We start from the raw sequence: 13,596 nt of genomic DNA on the forward strand, positions 1-13,596 counted from the left end.
AATGTTACCGCTGTCTGCCCAACGCTGTGTATGGCGGGAAATGACAAGATAAGACTCGGCGTGCAGCGCAACAAAGCTCCCGCTGTGATTTTCTGTTGTTGGCTGAGTTTCCATTTGGACACCTTTGTGAAGCACTGCACACAGGTGCCGAACCTTTAGAATGGCTCTTGGAAGATCGTCTCATGTATTGTTCATTGGCTAAAGCAGCGTATTGGCACCCCTACAAAACATGATATTTTTCAGCTCGGCAACACACGCGCCAAACAATCTGCCTTAAACTATTCCCTAGCCAAGTGGACGCAGAAAATAGGCACGGTGTGGTACCTTCAGTGCTAGTCCATGTTTATTGAACTCCTTCGCAGGACCTGTATAATGCATTGTACATGGTCTTCTCAGGGTGACACACACTGTAGTCCTCACTTCATACAAACTACAAAGAAAACTATCAAGTGCTTCCCAAAGGAGTTTTTGCATCATCTTCCACATGCCCTTTACAGTCAACATGAGGGAGAGGGACAGCTAGTGTGTGCAGTGCTGCAGTTTTTTAATACTCCGAGCACTCTTAGCAAGGTGCACGGAGCACCTAGCGCCAACACACACAACACTGCCTTCTCTTACATCGAGCTGGTAGTACGCTGGATAGAGGACGTACAAATCAATCAGCTAATTCTTCATTAATTCATTGTCTATAACAACTAATCCAGTAGAAAGTGTTCATGTATAGCTTAGCCCCGTGTACCCTGCCTCACCGTGGGCATTTCGTGGTATTGTGTAACACGTTATGCAAGGATCAGAATTTCACCTCACTCTAGCTCCCCCCAGTCATCATACGAGCTAAGATAATAGGCCACATCCGGAAACCGCCAAGTTTCAGGCAACTATTGAGAAATGCACCAAGAAAGAAAAATTGCGTCTACAATATCGTGCACATCTCCTCGAGCCACTTGTTTTCAGGGGTGTCACATTTGCAGAAGAGAGGCCGAGAGCCCTTAGAGCTAGGCTAGACAGCGACGTGCTCGTGTTATCTTAGCAATAGTGTGCGGCAGCGCCCTACCAAAAGATCTGTGGTCGTTGAACTGACTCAAATCGGGAGTTTACTCGTCTTTTGAGGCCTTATGCACACTAGCACCCGTTTCATACATAAGTTAACTACACTAAACGAAAGCTGAGCCCAGGAACGCAGACCTACGGAGGCCCTCTCCGTGGGGCCCCCTAGTGCAGCCGACGGAGCGAGCAGGCACGACCGCAGCATGGCAATGTGCAGCGAGTTCCGAAAGGGCAGGCACATCGACATCTTTGCCTTTTTCTGTGATTTACTTCATTGTTTTGCTCATGCGTCGCATCATCAGTACCATACAGAAGCACGCACACAAGCCACGTACACCAGCACGAGCCCATGGATAGGAGGAGAGGGAGCCCTCAGATTTTTTCTCCCGTTGTCTGCAGGGGTGTGTCACTGAGCGAAGACTCTGCCTTCATCGGCGGTAGGGCTGGCCATATTTGAGGCCCTTCTCTTGGGCACTGCAGAGTCCTTGTAGTCCATGCGGAGACAGCCGGCGGGTCGAACAGAACAACTGACTTCGGAAAGGGGGTTACTAGAAGGCTGAGCGAAGAGCTTTTTCTGCGCTTTCAGTTCGTTTCCAATTGGAGTTCCCTAGGGGGCCTCATAATCTGCGGTAGGATGTGAGTTGCTGCCGGGGGCCCCTGTGTTCGGACCGCCACTGCGCAAAAGTACTGGAGCTTCCCCAGGGCATTCGACGCCCGAGGATTCCTAAGTCAAGTCGCCGTACATCGAACGCTTTTACGCTCAGCAGAAGGTCGGCGGAGCATCTGAAGTGCGTGTGTTTGCTAAGGCGTGTCACGCTGAGCCTCCTCCTGCGCCTGCGCTGGAAAACAGGAGGGGCAGCGGGTTGCTCTCCTTGATACTCCACATGCCAACTCAAGGCCATGTGGCCCTCCACTCCGGACTGCAAGGAGATTGTCGACACAAAAGGGGCTATCCTCGGCGAGCGAAGTGCTGCCCTTCTGAGAGGTCTCTCGCACCCCTTCGAATTTTGTTTTTTTGGGGGGGGGGGAAGGGGGGGAGGGAGAAAGAGAGGGAAGAAGGGGGTTTCTTGTAGCGCAGTAGTCACCTCCTCCTGGGGCTTTGCTTCATGGTCTCTTAGAGAGAGCCCGCCGCGTCTTTGCTTTTCTTAAGGAGAAGGCTGCAGCCTGTTTGCATTCGCACCACTCTTACATGCGCACGCTATTGCACGCTTCGCGCCTTGTTGCTTCAGGCGAGTTCGAAGGCTTAGGGCCCCCAGACCTCTGCTGTATTTTCAAGGTACCTCAGGACAGGAAGTTTCTCCGAATACTAGTTGGGGCAGACGATCTGCAGGACGGAGCTGAAGTCTCCTTCTGCCAGTGAGCTGAAAGTTGCCTTTCTAGATGGTTGTTTCAGGCCATGCTTGGAGCGCCTGTGGCTTTCTTGAAGTGCATCTATGCCCTCTTTTAGGGGGCACCTCTAAGTTAGCGGGCGTGGCGTGCTCACAGGTCTCTAGCCGAGGCTTCTTTTCTCAGCCGTTTTGTGGGTGGCTTCAGCCCCTCACGGCCTCCTCATGTGTACAGAGAGCCCCTCCAGACTCCTTGAGTGCGATGTACCTTTTCGCTGGACTGTGAGATTGCGTGCTGGTGTCTCTGCAGCTTCGTGGTGGGGGTCGACGTTTCCCAGCCAGCGCCCGTTGCGGCCTATCTCTGTAACGTGCTGCGAGCTCAAGAGCAGCCAACGGGGTCAGTAGCAGGCTGCCGCTCGAGAGCGCCACCTGAGGGGAGGCTAGATTTCCGGCTGCCTCCTGCTGCCCTCCCCTTCGGAAGGCGCATTTTGAATCCTTGTGCGTGTATATGGCGAGTGCTGCTTCGCGGAGGGTTTTTTTGCACTTCGGTGGGGCTGCCTGTAAGGCCTAGCGAGGAGGAGGGTAAGGCTCTTGTTCTGAAGTGCAGGGGATTTTTGTTGTTCGTCTTATTGCGGGGGGAGCATGAAGGTTTTTGCACGCTCTGTCTCCGCTGCTCATACAGGTGGTTCCGGCGGGGATGGCGCACTGTCCGGTGTGTGTACTGTACGTACAATGCGTTTCACCAGCAGGATCTTCGCGTCGAGCTGTTTTGCCAAGGCGCGACCCCCCAACGGGTAGAAGTGCACCTTTTGGAGGCCTCTGGCCAGGAGCAGAGAGCCTCCGATGTCTCCTCTGCCGCTTGGGGGTGTGCGGCACTGTGCGCGTTGATGCGCTCGGAGTTGCCCCCTGACGTCCCTTGCCTGCGCGTGATGCGGGGGCCCCTGGGAGACCCGTGGGGCCCCGGCAGCTCTGAGGCCTCCCGCGTCTTTTTGGAGCTTTTCGAGAAGCATGCAGCAGAGGGCGACCTCCTGGGGCTGTTGCCTGGTGTGGGGAGGGGCACCAACGCTCTAAACGAGGTGTTAGCGAGCCACGTGCTGCAAGCCTTGGCGCTGCGGCCTTGTGTTGAAACCCTAGCCTCCTTCCAGGGGAGCTGCCCGCTGATGGCTCTTCACATTTCTCGAGCCTATGCCAGGCGAGGGCAGTTGGAGGCAGCCCTCTCCGCGCTGCTGCGTTGCCTCCACACGTATCCCGAGGAGGCTTGCGTGCTCCGGCAGCTGGCGGAGCTTTTGCTGCGCGGCGGCTTCCCTCCGCAGGTGGCCTTGCGCGCGGCGACTTACGCAGTAGAGCTCTGTCCGACGGTGCATCGGTACTGGATGACGCTAGCACGCACAGAAATCGGCTGTGGACGCTGGGGGGCAGCCCTGTTGACCCTCAATGCGGCTCCCGATGTCTCGGTCCCCTTCCCGTGGTATCCGCACGGGCTGCCTGCAGACGTTGCGACGTTTCCAGTTACGGAGCCTCGCCAGTGCGGGGTGGGCTACCACTCGGCGCTGTGGCTTGCACCCGTGAGGCCCTCCCTGGTGCGTTTCGGCTGCAAGGGCCGCAAGCAGCAGCCGCAAGGAGACAGTTGTAACGGCTTGAAGGCAGGCGCAGCGACTGCCGCCACACTGCTGCGGTCGCCTAGGCAGGGAACCAGTCGGAGGAGAAGCAGCTCCTCGGGGGACGGGGAGAAGGCTGCCTCGTCTGCGCGCTCCCCAGCCGCTGCCGCTTCCCCTCTCTCCCTGAGTGGTGGTGGTCAGGCTCAAGGACGGAGCGCTCCTAGCCTCCGCAGCATCCAGCGCCGTCCCTCTCCTGCAGCAGACCCTTCAAGAAGCCCCTCGACAGCCAGAGGCTCTATGGGGCAGCAGCAGCACCGAAGGGCGTCTTCGCCATCCCGACACCAGGGCTTTGGGGTGTATTTTGGCCTTGCGCAGGACCTCGACGAAGAGACAGTGGTGCGAACGCTGGCGAGCCGCATTAGGAAGGAACAGACGCCTTCCAAGCGGCCAGCTCAAGCCGGCTTGGAGGCACTGAGCGGGCGGGGCAGCAAGAGCAGCAGTACTGCCGAGCATCTCAGAGCTCTGGCTGCCTGTAGAGGTCTGACGCTGGACCTATCCGAGAGGCGCCGCTATGCAGTGCTCGCCTCTCTGCACAAGCGCATTGGGCTGAAAGGCCTCAACACCCTGCGAGATGCTCTCTTCTTGCCCCCCTCAGAAGATCCCGAGGCGACAGCCTTGCATGCACTCTCCCGGGGCCCTTCCTTCGCGGGCTGGCTGGGGACGCTTCCAGCGGAGATTTCCACAGCCACGACACAGGAAGCAACAACGGGAGCTATCGGCGTTTCCTCGCTGGACGGCTGCGTCTCACCCGCAGGGAGGCAGGAGAGGCTCGCCAGTCCAGCCTTCATCGAGGCGGACGAGGCGTCGGAGGCTCCCGCCCATAGGGTCGCAGAGATCCACGCTGACGCAGCGCTCTCCTCCGCCTGCAGCTGCAGCGACGACTCGTCCTCGCCTCCGACGAAGGGCGAGCTCCTGGCTGCGAATGTCTGCACGGGAGGCTCTGCGGGAGAGCCTCCCTCTGAGGGGGCATGCAGCAGCGCCGCTGCCCTTTCACTCAGCGAGGCACACGGCGCCGTTGGCCGTTCGCTACCCCCGACGAACCTTGCAGACGGCTCGCCTTGCAGAGGGGCCTCGCCTGCCGCGAATGCTGGAGAATCTGCTGCGACTCCTGCCACTGAAGGGCCTGTGGAGGGAGCTCAGGAGATCAGCGCATCTGGGGAGGCCTGCGAGCGAGGAGGAGGTCAAGGGAATGCCCACGGTGGTGATCAGATAACGCTGCAGCCATGCACCGCCTCGCCTCTCCCAGGCTGTGCTACCGCTGCCAGAGGGGTCGCTTCTGAGCAAGAGCTCTTAGCCGCATGTAGGACGCTGCTGAGCGCAGAGGCATCCTCTATGCCCGTGGCTGCGGACGGCGGCGTGCTCCGTCCTCTGACGCCCTCTCTAGGTGCTCTGCTCGAGGTACAGTGCAACGAAGCCCCCCTCCCCCCAGAGGCTGCTGCTTTCGTCCGCATGCCAAGCGCCAATGGTCCTTTTCCCGTTTAGACACAGCAGTCCATTATATATATATATCGTCGGGGGCTAGGAGGCTAGGTGTATCCTGCGCCTTTCACAGTCGCCTTCCAGTGCGCTGTTGGTTGTGCCTAGCTGAAAGTAGGAGAGAGAATCACGATTTGCGCGTCTCCCCACGACTGCGAGACAAGACGTGCTGTGCGCTGCTGTGCACTGCTGCCATGCCGCAGGACCTCGAGGGCGATGTGTCTCTCTTAAGGCTGACAAGGGCAGCCTTGCCGTGGCAGAGCCTCTGCATGCCCTCGCAGACGGAGGCTTCAGATGCTTCGGCAGACGCTCAGTGCTCCGAAATCCCTGAAGAACTAGGAGCCTACTGGCTTTACAGGCAAGGAGACACTCAAACGTTGCGCCGTTTTGTGTATACGCAGGCTCGACTATCAGGAACAAGAGATGCCTCCTTTCTTGGACGCCGCGGATAGGCATTTCCTCAAGAAGTGCCAATCTCTTGACGCTGCTTCTGCCGCCTCATGGAACTGACAATGCGCCTGCTGCTGCTGCGCTTCAGGGGGGCCCTGTGCGAGAGGCTGCAGGAGTGGGTGGAGATGGAAGTAGCGTATCGAGTTGCTATCACGCAGGGCCTGTCTCCCTTTGTAGGTCCAGCCGCACGCTTTTGCTGCCTTTTGCGCAGCATTTGAAGGCGCGCTGCCTCCTGGAATCGCTTCCTCGCCAGCGACGTATGGGTGTATCTCTCTATTTCTATATCTGCATACATATTTATATATATACATCTACACGCATACATGCATGCCTGCATCAATGTGCATGTGATGTGTGGTCTACATATGAAGAATTGTCCATACGCGCAGGGGCAAAGTTTGTGTATCTCCTCAAAGTGAGGTCTCTACGTATTCATATGTGTTACCGCACACGTATATATGAATGCGCGCATGCATCCTTACACGAACGTTTTCGCGTAAAGAGAATCTCAAATACGCCACATGTTTCCTGCATGGCGCGGTTGGACCCCCCTCTAACGCTGCTTTCGATGGTGCCAGTCACGCTTTCAAAACTTTAGGAGGCTGCGATTCTCCATGATGGAGGCCAAGGATGCTCATTTGCGAGGGTTCCCTGACCGTTCCTTTGAGCCTACAGAATCTGATGCAGCTTAGTCGTTGGTTGCGGCTGTATCTTCGAGTGGTTTAGGTCCAAGCACGTGATTGGCTTATTCGTTCGTGGACTGTGGTGCTTGTGCCTAAATATTGAACGAGAAGACATTTGTTTCATATGCTTCTCCCTAGTCCGTGTGGCCTATGTATCCACGGTGCAAAAAGCCGCTGCCTTCGAAACGAGTCTTCTGCAGCAGCTTCTGCCGCTTCGCCATGAGCTCTGCTGGGGCCAAGTGGCTAGCTGACGCTTGACGCCACTTGCCCTCCCGCAAGTCTGCTGGCTTTTGCGCCTTTTCTGCAACTGCTACTCTTTCGCAGGCCCTCAGGGGATTGCTGCGGCTGTACACCCGCCTAGGGTTCGTGGTGGAAGCCTTGCGAGTCGCATGCGTCGCTTCTCAGCAACTCTCCGCCTTGTGCGGCCTTGTGGATTTGCCGTTTCCCCCTGCTTGGATTACTACCCAGCTGACGCGCCTGATGCAGAGGTGCGTATCCTGCGTTCTTACAGGCACAAAATTCAAGGGCCCCTTCCCTCTTTTCTTCCCTTCCCCTCGCAGCGCGGCAGGTGCTCTGTTGTTGGTCTAGTCTTGCACCTCTACAAGTGGCGAGCTTTATGAGCCGAGAGACAACATGCACAAAGGCTCTGCATGCACTCGGCAAGCGTGGGCTTCACGAACAATTAGCAGCCATAGACTCGCGGCGGGGGTGGGGTGGGGTCCAGAGCTTTCTCGCGAGTTGCTGCATGTCTCGCAATCCCTCATTCCTGGGTACTCGATTAGCATGTGCTGGCTAAGAAGCCCTCGAACGCTGTGGCGTCTCTTTAGCTATAAACACGCCGGTGTGATTCTGACTGCGCCGCGCAGCGAAGGCCTTGAGGCGGTTCTTGAGGCCGCCAGCACCGTCCCTCCAGCCGAGATGCACCCGACGGTCAAGCGGCTCCTCGAGCAGCAGAAGAAGCAGCTACAGGCAGGAGAGGGGTAAAGGTTAGAGAGCGCTGTGTGCGCGCCGATGCATGCTCCTTCTGGTGCGCAGCAACCCACACGAACAAGGAGCAACGAATGCATGCCGACTCGTTTTTTCCAGGGGATGCCGTCCCCATTGTGAGCCAGGATAAGATTCAATCTGGAATCTGATGTTGGGTGAAAAATACGCTCATGCACTCCCCAACATTGGGCTGTGAGCACCCCGAAGTGTCTTCTCGAAATTCGGCCCTTTAGAAGGCCTCTGCAGTTAGAACCGCCTCGAGGACGCCTCGCCCTACATACAAGCACTGCCGAACAAGAGGCTATGGAGCTGGCATGAGCCGCCACATAGTAGCCTTTTAGAAGCTAGGTATAAAAACCGCCTTCACGATGCAGTGTCGAACATATAACAGCATTCAAGAGTCTCAGAGAAGCTGGATAGTTGTAGAGGCACCTTCAGTATGCAGGACTAAAGATGTAACGGGATTTTGTTGCGCGCAGTGAAATGCTCAAAGTCGCTTATTATTTTCCCGAGTAGAGCCCTATAAGAGGACTCTGAAGAAAACTTCTACCTTCTTTCGCTAGTATAAACAGGTTTGATGGACGGGTTCCAGCTAAACTGTGGCTGTACATTGAGGCGCGACAGAATTGCCTAGTGCGATAAAATGGGCAACAAGGCCGCCTCCGCCGACACCAATATAAAAGAACTCTGATGTTGACATACAGATTCATGGGCTGCGCTGCATTTCGTATTTTTTTCGGGACGATGGCTGAATTTCAAAGAGGCTAAAGGGGGCAGGGTGACACTTCCTGCGTTGCCACCTTACATGTGTCGGGGAACTCTCTCTCCTGAGCAGAGCGAAGAGAGCCTGCCCTTTCAAATTTTGAAACGGAAAGACGGGGGAAGGGAAGCCCTTGACTGAGGGGCTGCCCAAGGAAAAGCCTTGCTCTCATGGAAGTTGTTCTGCAAAGTCATCCACAATCTGTGCTTCTAGTGCGTTCAACTAACTCCATATAACAAATGCAGGCGCTCTCGAAAAGAGCGATGAAAGAGCACGGAGGAGGGTGGGCGGAACTGCGTGGTAAATATGGACAGTTTTCGTTGTGAAAGTGCTGCGGTCTTCAGAAAGCGCAGTGTGCGACAAGAGGATGCGCTCTATTCTTCCATCAAAGCCTTCCTTCTGGGATTTCCGTCACTACAGGAACCGTGTTCCTAGCTTTTCTGTGTCCCCCTGCCTTCTAAGGGAACCCAGGCCATCGCTTCCATATGTCCATTTTTAAGGGTCTACTACAGGGCTGCTTACGTGAATGAACCTGCAGTTCTCCAGAGCATGCTCGCCGGTGTGCTAGTGTAGCCGCTTGTGCATCTATGGTTTCATTCGTGAAAATCCCTGGTACGAACTCGGTGGGGAGTTAAGGTGGGGCAAAGTGCCTTTTTATCCAAGGCTAAGCTCAGTCCTCCTTTCTTCAGCGCAGATATTTCCACGTGAAGCGCCATGCGAACTCTAACAGTGGCAAGTCTTGATATTCTTATTATGCGGCTTGACGGAAGGGGTTGGAGTAAAAGGCGCTCTGTATCCGACGCCGTCACGCACCCCGAGCAAACAAGCTGGCAAAAAATAATTTATTGTATTTAAACAAAATCATGAAACGGTGCACGGCCGAAATGCATCAGGAAGTGAACCGGCAAGGGCAGTCGCTACTTGAGAATCGCCTAGAGACTCAATATCATGCCTCACGGTTTCGAGCAGCAGCTCTCTGTGATACGTGGTCGTGTTCCCCCCTTTGTGCTGCCTCCCATTCCAAGCTATTGGTCTTTAACCATATGCCAGTGAGGTCTAGTCTCTCCGAACCACGTCTTTCGACTTCGATTCAGAGCACGGCCACGACACACAAAAGCTGAATTGGCGGCATAAGACCGTATGCAGGAAGGGCCTGCAGTATTTTCCGAGAACTCGATCCGCATATGCGTATTTCGTGCAGCGTTACTGGCATGCACGTACCGCCACATGTGAAGGGCATGCCTGTATATATATTCATATATGTATACATAGATAGAGAATGCGAAATATGAATCTAACCTTAGCCCTTGCTCAAAAGACAGCGATGAGCTGATTCGAGTGTGCCAGTCTATGTAGACCTACGCCATTCGCGGTAGGGCGGAAATGCACAAACATCTATTAAAAGCATAGGGGCATATGTATAGAAGTATGGATGCCCAGATACGTGTACATACATATTTATAATCGTCCAGATACCTCTAATGCCAATATGCGCACAACTTTGTAGATATATGAGCCCCGCATGCAGCCTGTACAGTGAGCGCCATGTGCTCGGGAAAGGGCTATATTCGCCAACCGTGGCATATATAAATGGGGAGGCACACGTGTGTGTACCAGGATGCACCTGTCCACGCGCTGCGTGGGAGACTCTGCCAGCTCTGCATAAGCCCAAGAGACTAACGAGGGCTTCTTCTGCTTTTCTTGAAAGTGGGGGGTCTCACTTCACATGGGAGTGAGAGAGAGTGCCGGGCACTTGGATTCTCGGCGTCCATTACTTCAGTATCGCCGTCTGACCCTGTGGTGCTGAACCTGCGTTTAGCGCGCTTCACTGGCTGGAGCTCTGAAGGACGCGAGGCCAGTGCGAGGCCCTCCAACGTCCGGCTGGTGAGGCGCTGCGTGGGGTAAGAAAAAATAGCCTTTCCCGCTCTCATGCGGCCCCGCAAGCGATTCGCCAAACTACCGAGCCTTCCACTGGCCTCCCCACTGACACTGACATGCAGCATCGCAGCAGCACAAAAACACAAACCCTCACCGAGGGACAGGACAAACGCACATGTCGAGAGGCACGCGTTCGTACGATGCTACTGCAGAAGAAGGCTTCCTTGACCCCTGGGTGAGTTCCCTCGGGGCGATCTCCCCGAGTGCTCAGAAGCTCTAAGGAGGGAGAGAGACAGACCCTCATCCTACGACGGGGTGGACTGCCCCGCAGCTCCAACTGGAGACGTAGGGCCCCCCTCCTTCCCTCCTCTACCCTAGTCTCCGCTGCACTTGTTAAGCGAGGTCGTGAAGCCTTTAGCTCGCGTGCTGCGAAGGCCTCGAAGGCCTCCCCCTGCTTCGTACGTACGTACCTCGGCAGTGGCTCTTGCTCTTTCCGCATAACAAAGATGGAGGCTTCCATGCGGGGCATCGTGTAACCTTCCCTGGGCGTGCGGGGAGAAGGCGATAACCCGTCATCACTGGGCGACAAACACGCGGGTACCTCTTGAAGCCCCCCTCCCAAGATGAGGGGTGGCAGACGGCGGCCAGCAATGCACGGACCCGCCCCCTCCAGTCTCGAGGCACCACGATCTCTGCCGGCGCTGCATGGAAAGGGCCGAAGGGGGGCCCCTAAGGGCTCTGGAGGCGCTTCTCCTTGTCTTCTGTGTGTGGTGTCTCGCGGCTCTCTTGCCCCCAGGAACTCCGGCGCGAAGTCAAGGGCCTCCTGCTGCCGTATGGCGCGGGCAAGTTCTAGGCGCTGCATTTGCGCAGTCAGCGAGTCAGTGTTAGGCTCAAGGGGCAGCCGGAGGGCTGAGAAGGGAAAGGGGCTGCGCGTGCATGTTTCCCTGATGTATCCCGGGTAAGGGCCATGCTTCGGAAGGCCGGGAGGCCTCGCAGGGATGCCCCCGTCCATAGCTAGGGAAGCCGCAAAGAGCTTTTAAAGCTCAAAAAAGCTGGGGAGGCAGACACGTGCACGAGCCTAACGCAGTCTCAGGCTAGGGTCACCTGATCGAGGCGGGGGAGCGCGTGCCGCGGCAGAGCTGGAGAGAGAGAGAGGACTGCGCTGAAAGGCCTCGGGGATATAAATCTCGAGAGGCAATACCAAGCGATGAATGGATAAAATGCAAGAGATGAGGCGTTAGAGGAGCTCAAATGCGCAGAATATGTCGATGCACTAGTAAAAGACAGGGAGAGTGGGCCTCTCGCAATGTCGTTGCGCGATTCACTCTAGGCTCTCAAGGGAGTTCCGAAGACACTGCGACTGGGAGGCACTCTCCCCTTCCGAAATACAACCATTAAAGAGTTAAAACAGGGATAGCTGGGATTCAAAAGCCGCAGAGGAGCTCTAAACCGCACTGAACTCAACTAGCTGCGACAGCAGCTGCCAGTGCTTCTGCTGCAGACATATGCTGGCGGTTGCTGTAGTGGTCTGTCAGGTGGCCGCAGAAAACAGGTGCGCGCTTCTGTCGTATTCTTCGACCAAGACCGGAGTGCTCGTTCTTATCTTCTTGTGTTAGACCCCAAACATTATGCAAAACTCCGCCAGCACACAGGCAGGGAGAGATAATTGGGAATGCGCTGGTTTCTGGCCTCAATGCATGCACGATCCAGTCACCCATACATCCCTGCGGGAAAGTAAGACCTTAAATTGCGCCGCATCCCTCTATCGCCTCCTATAACTCAGCCAATTTGCATATTTTTACGAGTCGTATTATTAAGGCCCATATATGGATTCAGAGCCTGACGGTCCTGGCGTCGCTCGGCTGCCGCCGAACAGACGGGGGGGTACAGCTAGGCCGCTACACACAAGAGGCGAGAAAAGTGGCAGCTCAACGGTGGTCCGACGCTCTAAACACTATGGTACAGTTCAATTTGAAGGCCCTTCAAGTGACGAAATTGGATTACGGCATATGCGCGGAGGCGCTGCACTATGCCACGTGATAGCTGACGAGATTTGCACTCCTTCAGGGGAAACGCAGTAGGGTACATTTCCCCTTGAGCCTCCCTAAGGAGGCACTCAGCCAAAATATGCATTCGTTTTAGGAAAGTGCACCTCTCCTTTACGCAAAAGAGCCGTTCTGCTCCCTTGCCCTATTTGTGAAGTGAAGAGTGGCAGCGGGTACGTGTATGAACAGTAAAAACTCTGTAGACATTCATGTAGTAGGCTCCGATATTCTTCTTGCTTTTCTTACCGATTTTTTCTCTGCTCTGCACGAAAATACACATGCTCTGTACCTCCAAAGTACGCCTGCAGCCATGTTATTTAAACAGCACTTGCCATCATAATTAAAGTTCGTCTCGCTCGGTGAAGGTGGCTATCTGCGAGTCGCGTAGCTCTGTACAGCTTGGATAGTGCGCAGCTATGTAGCCTGCAAAAATTGCATTGGCTGCACCCACACAAATGCATTTTTTGAGCAGTACCCAGACATCACCACAGAGCTGCTTCTTACCCAGCAAATTAAGCACTGAAAGTCTATTTGTATCTGAAGGAAAGTATCTAAGGACCTGCAACGTTTGCCCTCCTGAAAGACTGCGGCTGCTATGTACAGCGAACCCAGCTAACCCCTAGAACTGCAGAACAAATACATACCGACGTAGGTGCCACTGCATGCAGCCTGAGGGAGTAGTCTTGCCCTTCCACTGTTTTCTGGGGGCGGTATGCTCATGGCAACACAAGATTAATATTACACCTTCAGCCCTATTCGTAAACGTGGGTGAATTTCCTAAGATACTTGTTGCGGTACAAAGCGGTAGTTGTCGTCAACTCATGGCCATACGGGTCGGAGTGTGGAAAAGGTAGACAGGTAGACTGCGGAAAGGCTACAGAGATTGAGCCATGAACGAACCCGCTGCGACACAGTAATCCCCTAGCGGGAGCATCGCTGGAGGTGGGAGCCTACAACGTACGTGCTTACGAAGAGGCGCGGCCGTTTAGCAGTAACTCACGGGACGGGTAATCACGTAAGGCAGACAACGTTTACATGGCAATGAAGTGCCTCAAATATAGGGGCACCCCTCAGTTCTTAGCACCCGCGCATGTGGCCCCGAAAAAGGGCAGTCGCTACAGTGAGCCAGCGGTGGGTGAGGAGACCCCAAAGAGAAAATGCAGCCGAACTCTCTCTGCTCTTGACTACGGGAGCGGCTGGCAAGGCTTCTAGGCCCTCAGTCAGTGCACTCTGGCGGTTAACCCTGATCCCCACATTATGCTGTTTAGTCTTGAAGGGTCTCGACTT

The 13,596-nt window shown here is 55.4% G+C and overlaps 2 protein-coding genes across 2 annotated transcripts; one reads left to right on the forward strand and one right to left on the reverse strand.

Moving 5' to 3' along the window:
* The first annotated feature begins 1,947 nt into the window (after positions 1 to 1,947).
* On the forward strand, positions 1,948 to 5,512 carry LOC34620634. Its single transcript, XM_026334665.1, has 4 exons — positions 1,948 to 2,032; positions 2,277 to 2,403; positions 2,683 to 2,769; positions 3,055 to 5,512. Exons 1-4 carry the CDS (start codon positions 1,948 to 1,950, stop codon positions 5,510 to 5,512), a joined length of 2,757 nt encoding a protein of 918 aa, XP_026190450.1.
* Positions 5,513 to 9,864: 4,352 nt separating this feature from the next.
* LOC34620633 lies at positions 9,865 to 11,276 on the reverse strand. The gene is made up of 3 exons (XM_026334666.1): positions 10,638 to 11,276; positions 10,108 to 10,278; positions 9,865 to 9,936 (listed from the first exon to the last, which is right to left on the reverse strand). Exons 1-3 carry the CDS (start codon positions 11,274 to 11,276, stop codon positions 9,865 to 9,867), a joined length of 882 nt encoding a protein of 293 aa, XP_026190451.1.
* Between the last annotated feature and the right edge of the window lie 2,320 nt (positions 11,277 to 13,596).

This window comes from Cyclospora cayetanensis, unplaced genomic scaffold, assembly GCF_002999335.1.
Source record: "Cyclospora cayetanensis isolate NF1_C8 unplaced genomic scaffold, CcayRef3 CcayRef3_contig_47, whole genome shotgun sequence".
NCBI lineage: Eukaryota > Apicomplexa > Conoidasida > Eucoccidiorida > Eimeriidae > Cyclospora > Cyclospora cayetanensis.